General features: G+C 66.6%; 4 protein-coding genes across 6 annotated transcripts in view; 2 read left to right on the forward strand and 2 right to left on the reverse strand.

Annotated features, from left to right (window-relative positions):
* Positions 1 to 1622, forward strand: part of SYNGR2 (synaptogyrin 2) — a 3056-nt gene extending 1434 nt beyond the window's left edge. The window contains exons 2-4 of the mRNA XM_035312584.1: positions 4 to 241; positions 577 to 716; positions 836 to 1622. Coding sequence (XP_035168475.1) covers positions 4 to 241; positions 577 to 716; positions 836 to 1033 — 576 coding nt within the window. The 3' untranslated portion in view covers positions 1034 to 1622. The remainder of the gene's footprint in view (positions 1 to 3; positions 242 to 576; positions 717 to 835) is intronic.
* Positions 1623 to 2325: 703 nt separating this feature from the next.
* Positions 2326 to 6620, reverse strand: TK1 (thymidine kinase 1). Of its 2 annotated transcripts, none has more exons than XM_035312614.1 (7): positions 6356 to 6620; positions 4996 to 5027; positions 4808 to 4921; positions 4646 to 4739; positions 4243 to 4332; positions 4038 to 4157; positions 2326 to 3918 (listed from the first exon to the last, which is right to left on the reverse strand). In XM_035312614.1, exons 2-7 carry the CDS (start codon positions 5010 to 5012, stop codon positions 3760 to 3762), a joined length of 594 nt encoding a protein of 197 aa, XP_035168505.1. In that variant the 5' UTR covers positions 5013 to 5027; positions 6356 to 6620; the 3' UTR covers positions 2326 to 3759. The 2 variants fall into 2 exon arrangements, with proteins under 2 accessions (XP_035168505.1, XP_035168504.1); XM_035312613.1 differs by lacking the exon at positions 6356 to 6620 and adding an exon at positions 5195 to 5314.
* AFMID (arylformamidase) lies at positions 5836 to 9275 on the forward strand. 2 transcript variants are annotated; one of them, XM_035312611.1, is made up of 11 exons: positions 5836 to 5913; positions 5993 to 6083; positions 6198 to 6302; positions 6399 to 6447; positions 6631 to 6716; positions 6790 to 6862; positions 7072 to 7169; positions 7660 to 7738; positions 7898 to 8114; positions 8340 to 8571; positions 8806 to 9275. In XM_035312611.1, exons 1-10 carry the CDS (start codon positions 5878 to 5880, stop codon positions 8526 to 8528), a joined length of 1023 nt encoding a protein of 340 aa, XP_035168502.1. In that variant the 5' UTR covers positions 5836 to 5877; the 3' UTR covers positions 8529 to 8571; positions 8806 to 9275. The 2 variants fall into 2 exon arrangements, with proteins under 2 accessions (XP_035168502.1, XP_035168503.1); XM_035312612.1 differs by having other exon boundaries at positions 5839 to 5913; positions 7898 to 8033; positions 8467 to 8571.
* A 272-nt stretch (positions 9276 to 9547) lies between these two features.
* Positions 9548 to 13082, reverse strand: LOC118158049 (probable low-specificity L-threonine aldolase 2). The gene is made up of 8 exons (XM_035312610.1): positions 12907 to 13082; positions 12566 to 12690; positions 12327 to 12410; positions 11528 to 11616; positions 11123 to 11308; positions 10891 to 11028; positions 10550 to 10742; positions 9548 to 10433 (listed from the first exon to the last, which is right to left on the reverse strand). The coding sequence occupies exons 1-8, from the start codon at positions 13044 to 13046 to the stop codon at positions 10096 to 10098; spliced, it is 1293 nt and encodes a 430-aa protein (XP_035168501.1). The 5' UTR covers positions 13047 to 13082; the 3' UTR covers positions 9548 to 10095.
* Between the last annotated feature and the right edge of the window lie 4150 nt (positions 13083 to 17232).

A 17232-nucleotide genomic window follows, 5' to 3' on the forward strand; every position in this document is an offset into this window, starting at 1 on the left:
CAGGTCTTCGCCCTCATCGTGTTCGCCTGCCTGGTCGGGGAGGGCTACACCAACCTGTCCACCTCCTCCAATCTCTTCTGCATCTTCAACCACAACGAGGACGCCTGCCGCTACGGCATCGGCATCGGCGTCCTCGCCTTCCTGGCCTGCATCTTCTTCTTCATGGTGGACATCTACTTCCCCCAGATCAGCAACGCCACCGACCGCAAGTACCTGGTGCTGGCAGACCTCGGCTTCTCGGGTACGGGCGCCCCGGGGCAGGGCCGTGCCTCCTGCAATGGCTGCCCGCGTCCCATGACGTGGCCGCCGCTCGGTGCCTGGCAGAGGGAGCTGCTCCTGCTGGCACGGTGCCTGCAGGCCACGCGCTGCCAGCCAGAAGTCCTCTGTGGAGCCGGAGGTAGTGGTGGGCAGGTGCCTGTGCCGGGCCGTGCACCTCCGCTGCCCTCCAGCCCACCTCAGCGGCAGCCGGTGGCCGGCAGTGAGCAGGATCTGGCTGTGCTGCGCTGCCTGCGGCTGGGGATCCATGGGGACCAGCGGGACGCAGCCCCTGCCGCTCACGCTCGCTTCCTCCCGCAGGCCTCTGGACGTTCCTCTGGTTCGTTGGCTTTTGCTTTTTGACCAACCAGTGGGCCTCGACGCAGGCTAAGGATGTGCAAATCGGCGCTGACTCGGCCCGTGCCGTTATCACCTTCAGCTTCTTCTCCATCTTCTCGTGGGTGAGTGATCCCGGCAGAGCCCAGCCCTGCTGGCAGGGTCTGGGGAGCAGCCCATGGCCCTGCAGCCCGGGGCCGGCCTCTGCCTGGGTGCCCGGCTCTGACAGCCTTCTGCTCTCCAGGGCCTCCTGATCGCCTTTGCTTATAAGCGATACAAGATGGGGGTGGAGGACTTTGCTCACAGCTACGTCGACCCCACGCCAGAGGTTTCGACTCCCTACTCCAGTTACCCCAACATCAGCCACGACAGCTACCAGCAGCCGCCCTTCACCCAGACCGCGGAAGCCACGGAGGGCTACCAGCCGCCGCCGGTGTATTGAGCCCTGGGCCGGGCAGTCTGGCGGGGACGGCTGTACAAGTGCAATTTTCTCTTGTGGGGTGGGAAGGAAGGGACCTGTAACTTGAACGGGGAAGGGGGCAGGAGGCTGGCAGCTGCTTTGCGTGGAAGCCACCAGGCTTTGGTGCTGGGGCAGAGGAGAGGGTCTGGTGCTTGTGGAGCTCAGCTCCCCGCCGTGCAGCGGTGATGGGCGAGTGCCGAGCAGGACCCGCTGTGCGCAGCGAGCTCCTCGGGTGGGTTTGGTGCGCGGGGGCCGGCTGAGCTGCAGCCCTGCTGGTGCCCCTCTGGGGAAGCAGCTGTGGGAGGAAGCGGTGGCGAGCACGGCCTGTGCCCCTCCTGGCACTGCCGGCTGCAGTCCTTCAAGTGCCTCCTTTCACTGCTGTCATGAGCGTTACGTCCCTAGCGCAGCCGTGTGGCACAGTTCAGCTCCTGCCTGCCACTGGGTTCGTGTGCCTTCCTCCCCTCCCTCGGCTGCTGCCAGCTGAGCTTGATGCCAAAGTCCCATCTTCTGAATATGCCCCCTTGTGCTGTGCCTTCCCCAGAGCCCGCACGAGAGCAGCTGGTGCTCAGATGACATTTTTTAGGATCTGTGGGAGCGGCGGGTGTTGGGCTCACCGCAGGGCCGCGGCCCCGGTCTTGTCACAGGTCCAGGTGCTGCCAGGGAAGGTCCCCCTGGAGCACTTCCCCTGCTGACTCCACGCAGCCCCCTTGCCTGCCTCTGGAGACACGAGGCCGTCACCCTGTGTCCCGCATGCTGCTCTCTGAGCCACGCTCTGCTCGGCAGCTGCTGTCCCCGAGCTGGGGCCACACCGTGCCTTTGTGCTGGGCCTGGCGGGCTGGCTTGTCTCAGGTTGTTTGCTGCTGTGCCTGTTGTGAAGCTGTTCCCAGCAGCAGTGTGGGGTATGCGAGCTGTAGCTGCTGGGGCTGATATTCAAACATGCCTTTGTTTGTCACTGTAGAGATGGAATAAACTTTTTCACCTAGCCACCACCTGCGTTTCTTCTCTGAGGAAGCAGAACCGGGTCCTTCCCCTCTGCCCCAAGAGCCCTGGGGGGGTTCCAGGAGGGGAAGCCGTGGAACCCAGCTGCCTGCTGCTCCACAAACACTGCCCTCGCGCCAGGGACTATTTTTAGCAAGTCCTCCTGCTCCTCACGGACAGCTTGGGCAGGCAGCTCCTACAGCACCGTGAGCAGCCTGCCGACACTGCTGCGTTATGAGCGCTCATTCTGCTCAGTGCAGGAACCTGCGTACCAGACTACTCCAAAGACACACGTGGGCAGTTTCAAGTTATTTATTAACCCAGAACGGGGGTACTACTGCCTCCCCTCGTCCTTAAGGGGAAAGCCAGGCCTGGCAGTGAAGTGCTTGTGAATCCCAAAGCTGTAACTGCTTCAAGTAACGCAGAGGAAGAGACGTTTCAGGCAACTCCAGAAACTATCTTGGCAGGCGCCTCCTCCTCACTAGTGTGTAAGTAACAAGCACTGGAGAGAGGAGTTTATCTGAGCATGGAGATTTGACCTAATCAGCCTGACCAGAACCAAGAGCTATTGCTTGGAGCTCGAGGATTCTGACTTAAAAGAGAAAGCACTTTTATTACAAGTTAAAACAAACAAACAAATAAAAACTTCCAGAAGCTGAATCAAGCAAAGGGGGAAAGAAGGAAGAAGATCCTTCAGTTACGTTACAGCAAATGAAGCATCAGGCTCAGATTTCTGGAAGGCTCAGGAGGGAGCTGGATATGTGACCTAGGGTCAAGAACCATTTACTCAAAGTAGAGACCCTTTTCCAGGTAGGTGGATCTTCACAGTAACCGTAGCCCAATCCTTTACAAATTAAGTCCTGAGCCTCCGAACCTTTCACAGATAACAAAGCATTGTGAAGTGGCAGCACTTGAGCAAAAAGTCCTGATTTTAGAGGTGACTTCCTGAAGTGGTGTATTTCAAAAGGAGTCTGTTTTAACATGTAGACTATTACTAGACTCCACGCTTTTTAACTTCAAAGGCTAGGAAGAGCCTAGAAGTCAGGCTGTCAAGTCAAGCCTTCCTTCTCCCCTCTTCTGTTTTAAAAAACTTGCAAGACATCCACAGCAAGTGGAGCAGCAAGCCGGCAGGCCGCACACAATCACTGAGACTGTTGTGGGCCAGGCTGCTGCTGTGTGCGTCAGCTGGAGCTGTGCCACAGCTCCACGACAAGGAAAGGGTCACCTCCTCGGACTACATTAAAAGGAAGTGGGTTTTGGATACTAAGTTACTGCACATTGTCTTAAGAAACCTGGAATTTAGCAACAGCACACGAGAGAGAAAGAAATGGCTGTGTCCACAGGCAAGCGACCCAGCCTCCCATGGCCAGTCTGAGCGCACGCTGGGTCTAGGCGAGCCGACCACAGCTGTGACAGGCTACCGATGCCCTGCAGCCTGCCTCAGCGCGGCAGCTTTCCAGCACCTGTTTGTGTGGCAGCATCAGTCATTAAAACATTGTTCCGTGCTCTGAGAAAGGAGCTCCCTTTTAGTCAGAGTCTGTCGTCAGCTCCCCCCTGGCAGCAGGTCCAGCTGCTCCCGGCACCTGGAGCAGAGGATCCGCAGCCCGGTTTGGCAGGCAGAGCTATGGCACGTTACAGTTTTGCTTAAAGCAGGGGAAGCCGTATCTGAAGGCTGGGAGCCACAGCGCTTGGCTTCTTCCCTCGTCTCCCCCCACCCCGAAGCCCAGCAATCAAGAAGCAAAGATCTTCCGGGCAGCAGGCACATCCAGCTGCTTCACCCCCATGGGCACGTTCTCTTTGTTGTCTGACCCCTGCTGCTGAGGCCGCTTCCGAAAGTAGCAGGCTCTGCAGACGGAGTGGTATTTGTCTGCGCCTCCGATCACTTCAACCTGGCAAGGACACGGGAGGAGGGACTCTGCAGGGCTCATCTCACCCGAGATCCCTTCTAGGCTAGCAGGGCTAGCAAGGTAGAACTTCGGGAAGCATTTTCTGTTCCAAGGGAACCCACCTCCCTCTCCGCTCCCAGCCTCTTTGTGTAGGAGGCCTCTCGGTAGCACTCCATGCACACAGCGTTCAGCTTCACCACGCTCTCAGCCAGCGGCACCAGGTTCAGGATGCTCCCAAAAGCCTGTGCCAAGACAGGGGCGGTTCTGTTGGTTGCGTTCCATAAGCTTCCCCCTACAGCTACTGTACTAAAAGAAGAAATGCTTTACCTTTCTCTGGAAAGTTCCATCGAGAGCAGCAACAATGACTGTTTTCCCAGCATTAGCCATCGCCTCACAGAAATCCACAATGTCTGGGAACTACAGGAGGCACAGAAACAGCAGGTTCAGGAGGAAGGGGCAGCACTTCACTCCAGATCCAGCAGTACGTGCCCAGACAGGAGCACGGGACACAAAGGAAACGAGAGCCCCTGAAACAGGCTACAGCCCCACCGTCCTCAGCCTGAGGGCCCTAAGGAAAGGGAAGGGTTTGACTAAAGCAAATATCGTCTAGCAGGATCAAACTGCCCTGAGGTGTTTGAGCACAAAGCAGAGGATTCAGACCTCCTCCACAGGGCGTCCTGGCAGAGATCAGAGCGCAGAGCACCCGGGGCTTCCCCAGCCATGCACTTACGAACTGTCCCTCGTCAATGCCGATGACCGCGGAGCCCAGCGCCTCCTGGTACACGTCCCTGAGGAGGCAGGCGGGGAGCGCCTCCATGGTGTTCCTGCGGGGAAGGAGGAGGTGAGCCGGGCGGCCGGGCTGCGGGGGGATCCTACGGCCGCAGGGACTCACCGGTCGTGCGTGGAGACGCCGGCGGTGCCGTACCGCGTGTCCTTGGCGTATTTCACCAGCAGGCACCGGTACTGGGCAAGCTGGAACCGCCGCACTCGCCGCATCAGCTCCGTGCTGCGGGACACAACCGGTCAGCGGCCCCGCACGGCCCGCTCCCTGCCCCCCGCCCCGCCCGGTCCCGGCCGTACCTCTTCCCGGAGAACATAGGCCCGAAGATCACCTGCGGGCAGAGCCAGACGGTCAGCGGGGTACCGGCACCGGTACCGGCACCGCACCGCCAGGAGCCTGCCGGGCCCCGCCATCGGCCAGAGCAGCCCCCGCGCCCTCCCGGTACCGATCGGAGCCCCGGGGACCGGCCGGGGAACAGCCCCGCCCGCCCCGCCGCACCTGGATCTGCCCGCGGGGCCGGCCGGGCGAGCCGGGCTGGACGCCGGGCACGGTGAGGCAGCTCATGGTCCCGCGGGTCCCGCCGCTCCCGCCGCGCACCCGACCGGACGCGTTCCCGCGCCCGCCAGCCGCCCGCCGGCCAATCCGGGCAGGGCTGGCGGCGCGCGCCCACCAATGGGAGCGCAGGCAGGAGCGTTCGGCTGGGCCGCCCTCCCGGCGGGCCCTGCGCGGGGCGCACAACGGCGGCTCCGTGCCCGCGGGGCCGGGCCAGGGCGGGCACGGAGAGGGGCGGGGCACGGAGAGGGGCGGGGCACGGAGAGGGGCGGGGCACGGAGAGGGGCGGGGCAAGGAGAGGGGCGGGGCACAGAGAGGGGCGCGCCCCGAGCGGCCCCGGGCGACCCCTGGCGGCCACGGCCCGGCCCGGCCCGGCCCCAGCCCCGACCTCGACCCCGAGCCCGGCGGGCGATGGCCCCGGGGCGGGCCCGGCCCGGCAAGGCCCGACCCCGACCCGACTCCGGCCGGCCCCGGCGGCCAATGGCAGCGGGCGGGCACGGCACGGCCCGAGCCGGAACGGCCCGACCCGGCTCGGCACTGCTCGGCACTGCACGACCCGGCTCGGCACGGCGCTGTTCGGCTCGGCACAGCCCGGCTCGGCTCGGCACGGCTGAGGCGGCGGCGGCGACATGGGCCGGGGCCGGTGGCGGGACATGGCCGCGGAGGTAACGGGGCGGGCAGCGCGCGGTGCCGCCGGCCCGGCCCGGCCCCCGCAGCCGCCGCAGCCGCCGTGTGGGCCCGCAGGAGCTGCAGCAGCAGTACTCCCCCAGCCGCTGGGCCCGCCGCCTGCGCGGGGACGCCGCGGTGCGGGCACACATCGAGGCGGTGACCGCAGGTGAGCGGCGGCGGCCGGTCCCGCCCGGTCCCGCCCGGTCCCACCGGGGACGCGGAGCCCCGAGGTGGCGGCGGCCGCCCCGTCGCGGCGCTGAGCCTCCCCCCGGCCCCGCAGGAACGCAGCGGGCGCGGGCCAGCACTCGGACCTCGCTGCACGTCCCGTACGGGGAGGCGGACGGCGAGAGGCTCGACCTCTACTTCCCCGCGGAGCCCTCCGAGAGTAGGTGGGGGACGGGGGCGGCGGGGCCGGGCCGGGGCCTGCCCGCTGCTCACCTGTGCTGTCCCGTGCCGTGCCGTGCCGCGCCGTGCCACGCAGCCTTCCCTGCCTTCGTCTACATTCACGGTGGCTACTGGCAGTGCTTGAGGTAAGGTGGCCCCTCGATGAGGTCTCCCTTGTGGAGGGAGCTGCCGGCCATGCCTTTACCTCTTCTGCGGAGATCGGCGTTAAACCTGGGCTTGCTGCGTGTGTTCCGACCTGTGGACGCCCCCAGCCAGCCCCGCAGGACGCCTGTCCCCGCAGCGTGGCTAGCTTCTCTCTCCCCCCCCAGTAAGGACGCGTCAGGTTTCGCAGCCCCCGCGCTGGTGTCACGGGGCGTCGCGGTGGTGGCGGTGGGTTACGACATAGCTCCCAAAGGTAGGCGGTGTCCCGCGGTGGCCGTGACTCCCCTCGCTGGCCCGGTGCCCTCCTGACCCTGCTCTCTGCCCAGGCCACATGGATGCGATGGTGCTGCAGGTGCGGCGCAGCCTCGCCTTCCTGGCGAAGCAGTACTCCAGGATCAGGTGGGTGGGCAGCGCACGGCTCCCGATGTCCCTGTCCCCTGCTCCAGCACCTGTCCACACTCCTTTGTCACTGCAGAAGGGCTTATTTGACGTACTGGGAAACATGGCTTTTGGGGCTGTGCTGCTCCCTCCGCTCTGCCTGGGATGTCCCCAGGCAGCATGTGCTGTGCTGTTTCTTCCCGTGTTTGCTCATGGCTCCTTCTCTTTAGGGGTATTTACTTGTGTGGACACTCGGCAGGGGCTCACCTGGCAGCTATGGTGCTGTGCACAGACTGGACGGAGTTTGGAGTGGTTCCTGATATCAGAGGTAGTGCCTCCACAGACCTCTGCTCCCCGTGCTCTGGAAGGCTGGTGCTCAGCACCGGGGGGGCTGCACCGGGGCGTCTCCTGCTTTCCTGACCCAGCTGCGTGGCTCTGAGCTGCCGAGGCACAGGGACACGTGGCAGTGGGGTCTGCTCCCTGCAGGGAACTTTGCCAGTCTGCTGGCAAGGAGGGGCCTGGGCAGAAAGTCTGTCCAGGGCAGGGCTGCAGGTGAGCTGCACCTGGACACGGCCCTCCCTGCTGGCTGTACCAGCAGCCAGCTCTGCTTTCTGTAAAGCCGAGTGAGATGACTTGACTCAGCTGGCTGCAGCCCGTGGGTGCTGGGGGGACAAGAACCCGGGCTCCTGGGCAAGCTGCCCTGAGGTCAGCAGCACCGCCAAGAGCCAAGGTCTTCCTCTGCCCTTTGGAGGCCTGGGACTTGGGCGTGAGGAGGCCTGAGCTGCAGGGCCGCTCACCCACCCCATCTGTGCCTGCAGGAGCTGTTCTGGTGAGCGGCGTGTACGACCTGGAGCCCATCCTGCACACCTACGTGAACGACGCACTGAACATGAGCTGGTGAGTGTCCCCACCGTAGGGGCAGCGCTTGGGAAGGGGCACGGGCAGCCTGTGTGTGCGTGTGGCTTTGGCCAGCGCCGCCCTTGGGCAAACACCAGCAGCCGCGCAGCCTGCGGAGCGGAGCTCTGGCAGCCTCGGCACAACGACGTTTCTCCCCAGGGAAGTGGCCCAGAGGAACAGCCCCATGCTGTGCGTCACACAAGCAGTGCCTGCGGCTGCAGCCTGTGAGGTGCTGGTGGCCGTGGCCCAGCACGACTCCCCGGAGTTCCGGAGGCAGTCGCAGGAGTACAGCCAGGTGAGCCCCTGCAGCGCCTCGCCCAGCTCTGCGGATGCTGCGTGGGCTGTCCTGCTCGGACCTGTTCTCCCTCTGCAAACCCTAAAGAGAAGGGGGCTCTGGCTTGGAGACCTCTGGGCTGGCAGTGTGGGGCAGCAGAGGAGCGGGGCTGGCAGCAGAGCAGTGCTGCGTGCTGCCTGCTGTGCTGAGCCACTGCTGGCGCCTGCTTTGGGAAGGATCCTCCGCCTGCTGCCGGGCCGAGCTCAGGCTCGCCTCTGATGAGGCTAAACTGGGGTGAGGTGCTCTGGTGCTGTACCAGAGTGGTGTTTCTGCGGCTGGGGTGACGGCTGCTGTGAGCAGGGGAGGATGCTAGTCCTCGATGAACCATCGCTCCTGCTGCGCTCTGGTTCCTGGTCAGGGTCCGCTCCCCCGTGCTGGTGCTGTCTCCCCACAGGCGCTGCGCTCAGCCGGCTGGTCTGTCTCCCTGCTGGATCTTGCCAGCATGGATCATTTTGACATCATTGAGAAGCTGTCGGAGGACACCTATGTCCTCACACAGGTAAGGGGAAGAGCCCCTGTCCCCTGCAGCCACCATCTTTCGCTGTCCTGAGCACAGCTCAGCTCTGCCAGGCCAGAAGGGAGCTGATGAGTGCTTCCCCTGCCTCGTGGGGCAGTGCGGGACTGCTGTGCGGGGCCTGGCTGTCGCCTGCAGGGCTTGGAAAGGGCGACTGTTCCCCAGCATTAGGAGCAGTGGGGCCAGACACTGTTCACAGCATTTGTTTCTTCATCCCAGGTCATTCTGAACATGATTGCAAGAGCTTGATGGCATGTTGGGAGCAAATTGGAGATGGAAACCACAGCCCTGTGCAGTGACAGGCGGCCTCTGCACCCTGCTCTGCTCCATCCTTGTTCCAGCCTGCTGGGTCTCCTCTGGTGGCACTGGGTGGCTGCTGCCCCAGACACCCCTCTGTAAGGGCTCTCTGGGGCAGGTGTGCCTCCTCTGCTCCTCCCAGCCACCAGGCAGGGGGGCTTGCAGCAGGAGGGCACCAGTTACCCCGCTGCAGCTCCCCTGTGCTGATGTTATCTCACCGAGGTGCTCCTGTGCTTTGGGGCCGTCCTTGGGGCTGGGCCAGCTGCGGTGCACAGGGCTGCAGGCCTGCTGGGGTCTGTCTGGGTGACCAGATGTTGCAGTTTGCTCCCTCAGGTTGCCTTAAGCTGCTGATTGCCAATACAAAATAGGAATAAATGCTGCCTGGGTGTAAATCTTCCAGGGAAGGCTGAGTACTCTTAGCTGATACACAGAGAAGCTGCTCTCCTGCAGAGCTCAGGTCCTGCAGAAGCGCTTTTCGTGTGACAGTCCTGGTCAGGTACGGGTTGTGGCGCTGCAGTGAAGTGGCGTTGGTCCTGTGGCTGTGAGACACTCGCATGGCCTCAGGTGCACTCGCCCTTCCATGGGGACCTCTGTGCTATGAAAATATCCCTGCTACACAGTAAGGGGAGGGAGCACCCTTGGGAGGAAATAACCTGCACAGCCATAGCATTGCCAGAGCACATTTATTTAGACCCCGGTTAGAGCAGCAAGAACTGAGCTGAGCGCACAGGGCTGCACAGAACGCTTCCTGCCCTGCTGTTCCTGTGCAGCCCGGCCCCCACGGCCCCAGATGCTGGGGCGCCCGGAGCGGGGGGTGCCTGGCTCTGCCTCTGGACGCTGTGTGGGCTGAAGACCAGAGAGTGCTCAGATGGTGTTTGCTGGGTGAGGAGCTGCCTTGGCATGGCCTGGATGGTGTTTGAGCTGCGGGATCCCCGCTGTCCCCAGGGCATGTCTGGGAAGGAGCTCCCTGCCAGGAGGCGTGGGGCTCGCTCGGGAAGCTGTGACCTGCGCTCTCCCGGGGCTGGGCTGGCACGCTGGCTTGCGGGGTGGCAGGCAAGGATGGGTGGGTGATGTGGGTGTTGTGCTGCAGCCTGCGGGGACCGTGCCTGGAGCACGCTGCGGGTGGTCCCAGCCCCTTTGCGGGCTGCCCCAGCCTGCAGACCCGCCCGTTGTCTGCCACTGGGGCTGGGGGAGGCACGCTCCTGTCTGGGCTCAGTGCCCCGCTGCACCCGGAGGCCAGGGGCCCAGCCCCAGGGCCAGCCTCTCCTGGCACTTCCTGGCCACAAAGCCCAGCTTGTTCACTGCCAGCTCGGTGTCGCGGGCTGAGACGTCGCGGTGCCAGACGGCGCGCAGAGTGTGTGCTGACCAGGGGAAGAGCCGCACGCTGACGGCGTGGCCTGTCTCAGCCAGCTCCTCCTCGCTCACTGCCTGCATGTACGCGCAGAGCTCTGCTGGAGATGGCCAGCCCCCCGTCACCGCCACCATCACCATGTTCGTCTCCACAGCCGGGAGGCTGACGGAGCACAGAGGCGACTTCAGCTCCTGGACGCCTGAGGGAGGCACGGGCTGCCAGGCTGCCGGCCCCATGCCTGGCTTCCCCGAGGGGAGGCCGCTCAAGCCCTGCCCAGAGCCTGGGCCGGGGCCCTCTGCCAAGGGCCCGAGATACCTTGAGCAAAGCGCCGGGCATTGCTGTGGTCTCTGCGCAGCGTTGCCTCTGCCTGCTCCAGCCCGATGCGGGCAGCGGCTGCCAGCACGCCTGCCTGCCGCATCCCTCCGCCCAGCAGCTTCCGCACGCGCCAGGCCTCCGCCACAAACGCCCGGCGGCCGGCGAGCACGGCCCCAGCCGGGGCGCCCAGGCCCTGGGGGTCCGGGAAGGTGGCCTGAGCACTGCCCTGCCCCAGCCACGAGCTGGCGCGCAGCCCCTGCCCCGTGCCTTGAAGGAGGGCGAGGCCCCAGCTTGTGCAGTTCCCATCCAGCCCCAGGAGCTCCCTCCCTGCACGAGCTCACCTTGGAGAAGCACAGGGACACCGAGTCGCAGTGCTGGGTGATCTGCGCCGGCTCCACGGCCTGGGCCACTGCTGCGTTCATCAGCCGCGCTCCGTCCATGTGCACCCGCAGCCCGTAGCGCTCCGCCAGCCGATGGACCTGGGCAGGGGCGGAGGAGCCACTGGTGCCACCGTGAGCCGCTGCTGCCAGCCCGTCTGTGAGCCCCCCCGTGCCACCCACCACCGGCTCCCACCTGCTGGAGGTAGGCGAGGGGCAGCGCCCGGCCCCCCGCCGAGCTGTGCGTGTTCTCCAGGCAGACGAGCTCAGGGCGGGGATGGTACCGGCTGCCGTGGGCCTCGCGGACGGCCAGCTCCAGCTGCTCCAGGTCGAAGGTGCCATCGGGGAGGTCCGGCAGCGCCTGGGAGTGCACCCCAGCGACCTGCGCCCGGGGAGCGGAGCTGGGGGGGGACCGGCCCTGCCTTCCCCGTCCCCTCTGCCCCTGCTTCCAGCGCCAGCCCCGGGCTGCGGCTCGGGCGGTGCTGTCCCGGGCCGGGCCGGAGCCTTCCCTCCGGTCCCGGCAGCCAGAGGAGGGCAGCAGCAAGCCGCCGTCCCCGGAGGGAGCCCCGGCGCCGTGCTGGGGCTGGAGCCCGGCACCTACCTGCGCCACCCCGCCGTGCTCGTAGACGTGCAGGTGCGCCTCGGCGCCCAGGAGCAGCTGAGCCCCCCTGCGCTGGCAGTGGCACATCACTGGGGCAGAGAGGGGCCGTGAGGGCGCAGCGCGGCCGCGGGCAGCCCCGAGCGGGGAGGCTCAGCGGGGGATGCTCACGGCCCTGCGGTGCTCTGCAGGGCTCCGGTGCCTGCTGCGGCACCGCTCTGCAGCAGGACATCTCCTGCGGGACGGGGCCGCGACCCCGGGAGAGTGCTGGAGGTGGTCCGAGTGTGGGGCAGGTCTGTGTCCTCGTGGGGCCTGCCTGCTGTGGCAGGAGGCAGGGGAGGATGGGGAGCAGCTGGGGGGGGCCCTGCACGCCCTCCCTGCCTCGTGCACACACGTGGTCAGAGCTGGAGCAGAGCCCACCCTCCTTGCAGCACACAGCAGAGCCCTGCTCATGCACAGGGCAGGAAAGTGAGCTGGGTAAAGGTTAATGGAGCACGAGGAGGGGTGGGCATGGGTGCCCTCTCCACCAGTAAGGGGTTTGGTCATCCACAATGGGAAGCAGGACAGCGGCCCTGGGGTCTGGCCAGAGTCATGCTGCACTGCTGACGCTTTTGGTTGAATAGGCTGAGCACAACAGGAGAGGCACCCAGCTGAGCAGGAGCACCGAGCTGCCTTCTCCACTGGGCTCTCCCCTGTGGCCATTTGGATGTGACACACCTGGAGCTTTCTGTGCAGGACCGGGGCTCTCCCAGACAGGAGTGAGGCTGGGGAGGGAGAGCTGTACTGAGCTCTGGGCACTCACCTGCAATGAGGTTTGCCATCGTGGCTGTGGGTACAAAAAGGGCTTCTTCCATCCCTAGGAACCTTGCAGCCAGGTGCTGCAGCTCTGCACGGAGGAAAGGCACAAAGAGCCTGTGTGAGAGGGAGGTCTGCTGGCCCTCAGAGGGGGCACCGCAGCCCCATGACCCTCAGGCCTGGCCCCCTCCCCAGCCCTGGCCCCGCTGTCCCTTGCAGTGCAGGAGCAGCTTTCCCCATGCTCACCATTGACCGTGGGATCCTCGCCATAGTCGTCATCTCCCACAGCAGCCTGGGCCATGGCACGCCTCATCGCCTCGCTGGGCTGGGTGACAGTGTCGCTGCGCAGGTCCACCACGCGCTGCGGGCACCTGCTGGGGACAGCGGGGTCCCTGCAGCTGCGCCAGTCCCCAGGGACAGGCCTGCCCCTAGCCCCCGTGCCCTGCACCAAACCAGACCCCGCAGCAGTGGCTGTGCCGAGCTGGGCCTGCACCAGCACCCGCTCAGGGAGGGTCCAGCGCAGCCCCCCCCAGGCGCTGCTGAGCCCAGCTGCGACCCCCAGCCTGCCGCCAGCCCCCTGCACACACCCGAGGGCCGCTCCGCCCCGCAGCGGCCACGCATCGCCCCTGGCTCCGGTGCCCCCATTTGTCGTGCTGCTGCAGCGGGGCCCCGGTCCGTGCAGCCAGGCCCGGCGGAGCGCAGCGCCCGCGCCCCGCACCGCCAGCATCGCCGGGACCGCCGGGACCGCCGGGACCGCCCCGCCGCAAGGGCTCCCGGGGCGCGTAGTCCATGGAGGGACAGGCTGTCCTGCACCGCTGCCTGCGGCCCAGCTGGCCTCGCTCCCCAGTGGGGCTGCAGCATGGGAAGCACCCCGAGGCCACCCAGGCCGCGAGGGTTGCAGCCCGAGGGACAGCTGAGGATGGCGGGTGCCCCACTCCTGCCTCACGGGCCCCCAGGCCCTGCCCGGGGCTGGCTCAGGGGACGTTGGTGCCCTGCAGCGCCTGGCCCTCTGCAGATCCTCCCCATCCCATGTCTCTGCGCTGTGCCTGTGGCTGCTCGGGTGTCACCGCACCGGGGGCAGGTGGAGGTGCTGGGGCTGTGGGGTGGGTGCTGCTGGATGTCCCCGTGCCCCCCGTGTCCCCTTGTCCCCTGGCAGGGCTGACCGGGGAGCCCGGGTGGCACGAGGCCGCCTGCCCCGCTCAGCTGCGGCTCTGCGGGCGGACCTGCGAGTCTGCACGCACACAGAGAAGTGTGTTTAATGGCAATTGCTCCCACCACGCTGCTGACAGGAAAGGCACGGGGTGACCTTTGCTGCTGGGAATCATCTCCAGCTTCTGGCTGCATCTGCCCCTGCAAACAGCTGACAAGCAGCCCTGTGGCACTGCCGGGTAAACACGGATTAGAGCAGCGCCGCTGTCAGCTGCGGGCAGCTCCGCAGCTCTCAGCACTTTCTCCCTGCACTGGGGAGGGGGACCATGGGCATCTGGCCGCTGGCACAAATCCGTGCTGCACCCTGCAGGGCACACGCCTGGCACAGCCGTGAGACCCCTGCCTCCTTGCCCTTAGGCTGGACCGGCTGGGAGGCTGCACACACGGGATGCTCCATGGACACAGCTGGCCTGCATGCACGAGGCTCTGCTGGGAGCCCCTGGGCTGTGCCCCTTGTGCTGCAGGAGGAGCAGGGCTGCCAAGGGCTGGGCGCTGCAGCGCTTGCCAGTGCTGGGGAATAGCAGCACAGCCCCCCGTCCCTCCCCTCAGGGGCCTCGTTGTTTCTCCTCTCACACATGCTGTGCCCGCAGCCTCCCCGTGCCACGTCCCCGGTGCAGCCGCGGGCATTGCGGCCCCGCTCTGCTGCCGCCTTCCTCCTCCATCGCCCGTCCCCTGCCCGCAGCCCCCCTGGCTCGCTGCCCGCACGCCTGGGCGCGGGGCCTCCTCGCTGCCGCCCGCCACAGCCCGCGCTGTCACCCTGCAGATGAGTGAGCCATAAACAGTCCTTCACAGAGACGTTTTTCACACACAGGGCCACATGTTAACAGTTTTTCTTTATTTACTGCCTCCATTTCCTCTTTGTTCCAGGAACTTGTCCTCCAACTTCAAGCTGCTCATGATTAGGCAAAAAGGCCTCTAATCTCCCCGATCTGATTTACCGTCACTGAGAGCAGACGCTTCCCGTTACTGGCCCTGGACCTGGGAGCACGGACAGCCGAGCTCTGCCGGCTCCCCGCGCCTCGCCTCTCCTCCCCGAGGCTTCCCCGCCGCACGCGCTGCCTTCCCAGCAGCTTCCCCTTCCAGTAAGCGTGCGGCAGCCCCGCGGCCAGGCCGCAGGCGAAGGGCTGGGGGGAAGCGTGCCTGCGGGCTGGGCACCCGGCACCTCCGGGCGGCTGCATCGCGCCTTGGCTGCAGCCTCCCCAGCCGCTTGCCCACCCGCTCCCGCTGCTCCCGGCGTCGGCTGGGGCACAGCGCGGCCGGCGGGTCCCCGGGTGCCCCGTAGGGCTGTCAGGCCAACTGCAGCACCGCGCACGGCGTGGGGCTGCGTGCGGTGTCTGCAAGTGCTGAGCTCAGGGACTGGCGGGGTGGTGCGGGGCTTTGCAGCGTGCAGCCTCCCACCAGCAGCTCCGTGGCAGCTCTGGCATGGGCCTGGACTCTGGTGCCAGGCTGGGGACACCTTCGCTGGAGGAGGCCAAACCCTTTGCAGCACCTTGCTGCGTGGTGAGGATCCTCTGCAGACTCCTGAGTCCTGCAGCCCCCTCACTGCAAGCCACCGGGGCTCTGCCTGCGATGCTCAGCACCAGGAGCCGCCTCAACAGGTCCCCGCAGCCGCCAGCATCTGGCCCCCCGGCCACTTGGGGCCCAGCAGGGCCGTGGGGGGGGCTCAGGGGGAGCCAGCACCCGGCGCCCAGGGGAAGGCTGGTGGCCACGTGCGGGGCTGGAGGAGCCAAGGCCACAGGCGCGTAGGCAGCCGCAGGGCAGTGCTGGCGCCTGGCTGGCAGCCGGGGGGCTTGGCTGGTGGCTGGGGAGGGCTCGGTCGGGGGCTCAGCTGTGGCCAAGCTGGGCCGTGGTCCTGTGGCCACCACCTGCCAGCATCAGCTCCGCGGCTCCCGGCCCCACCGAGCGTGCAGCCGCCCGCGGGCTGAGCGCATGCTGTGAAGGTGCCTCCCCAGGGCTAAAATTAGCTGCTGGGCCCTGGCCGAGGAGCGGATCCCACATCCCGCTGGGGAGGATCGGGTTTCCCTACGCCCTCCCCCTGCCACAGGAGCTGGCAGCCGCCGGGGCGATTCCCGGAGCCGGGCCGGGCTCCCCCCTGCCTCCGGCCCCACAAGCGGCTCCGGGAGCAGCCAGGGCCCGGCACCGTGCCCCTGCCCGCGCTGGCAGTGCACGTCCTGCCCCCCCGGCCGCCACCCAGGGGCTGGGGGCCTTGCTGGGTGTCATCCCTGTGGGTCCCTCAGAGGGGGCCTGGGCCGGGGGCCGGTGCAGCTCCAGGCTCCTCAGCCACCGCTGCGGCTGGGGCTGAGCCACCTTCCCCCCGGCACACACATGTGCCCAGGGCCACCGGCCAGGCTGTGTGGACACGGCCTGGGGAGCACCGGGAGCTCTGCTCCCTGCCCCCCAGACAGACAGCTGAGGGGTCTGGGGGCTGCTGGGGTGCACCCGCTGCAGTCTGGGGTGGGCGCTCTCTGATTGCTGCCCTGCTCCCGCTGAGGCTCTGCATGGGGCAGGGTTGGGATGGGGCTCGGGGCTGCCCTGCGTGGGCACTGGGCCGGTAAAGGGTCTGTCAGCAGGGCCATCGGGGGGTTTGGGTGCAGCAAGATGCCTGGTTCTGCTCGGGTTTGGGACTGCTGCTACTGGAGCTGTGGAGGCAGCCCTGCTGGGCTGCACGATGTGATGTGTGGGGCCTGCGGGGTGCCGGTGCCACGGGGCGTCCCGTGCCATGGTGAGGTGGGCTGGCTGCAGCACTTGGCGGGGGCCCTGCAGCCCTCACCATGTGCCGGGGGTGCTTTCCTCCTGTGCTGCCTTGGCCCCACGACCTCGCTGTGTGCTCTGTGGGGTGCGATAAACTTATCCAGCAGGCTGGAGCTGGCCAGCCTTGGAGGGCCCCACTAAGTCCTGGGGAAAGGGAGCGTGAGCATCAATCATCCCCGAGTGGTAGGAGCCGTGGAGCCAACTGATTTCCTACTGTCGGGAACCATGGAGCGATGCCTGGAAGCGCTGGGATGTGCTGGGCTCCTGGCTCAGCCTGCCAGGGGGACAGCCAGGCCTCCGACATGCTGTGCTGTGCTGCGCCACGCCGTGCCACATTGTGCTGTGCTGTTCTACATTGTGTGTGCTGTGCCATGCCACGTTGCGCTGTCCCGTGCCACGTTGTGCTGTGCCGTGCCACATTGTGCTGTGCCGTGCCACGTTGTGGTGTGCTGCTGCCCATGCCAGGTCGTGCTGGAGGGGTTGGCTGGCACAGAGGGATGGGTTTTGTGTGGCCCCTCTGCACCAGCTGCCGCCCCCCGTGAGTGCCCCCGTGTGCTGGAGCCATCAGGGCTGCCCAGTGCAGCCAACCTCGCGGCTGTCCCGGCGTGTGAGCTCCGTGCTGGGCCGTGCCTTTTGCGTGTTCGGTCCAAGCTCTTTGGGGTGCTCTATGGCACTGTTCGCACATGCAGCACCCGAAGGAGACCGAGCCCCGAGCAAACCCTCGACGGCCCCGTCTGGACGCTGGGGAGCACCCGGCGGGCGCCTCGGCCCCGGCACGGCGCGGGGGGGACGGCCCGGAGGAGAGGCGGGGGCCCGGCCGGCGCGGGGCTGGGCTCCTTGCCACCGGCGCCCCCCCCCCCCCCCAAGGAGGCACCGGCGCGGTGCAGGGGCCGGGTTCCCCGGCGGAGCGGGTCCCGAGGCCGGGCGGGGAGGCTGCGGCCGGCAGCCCCGCG

This window comes from Oxyura jamaicensis, assembly GCF_011077185.1.
Source record: "Oxyura jamaicensis isolate SHBP4307 breed ruddy duck chromosome 18 unlocalized genomic scaffold, BPBGC_Ojam_1.0 oxy18_random_OJ166, whole genome shotgun sequence".
NCBI lineage: Eukaryota > Metazoa > Chordata > Aves > Anseriformes > Anatidae > Oxyura > Oxyura jamaicensis.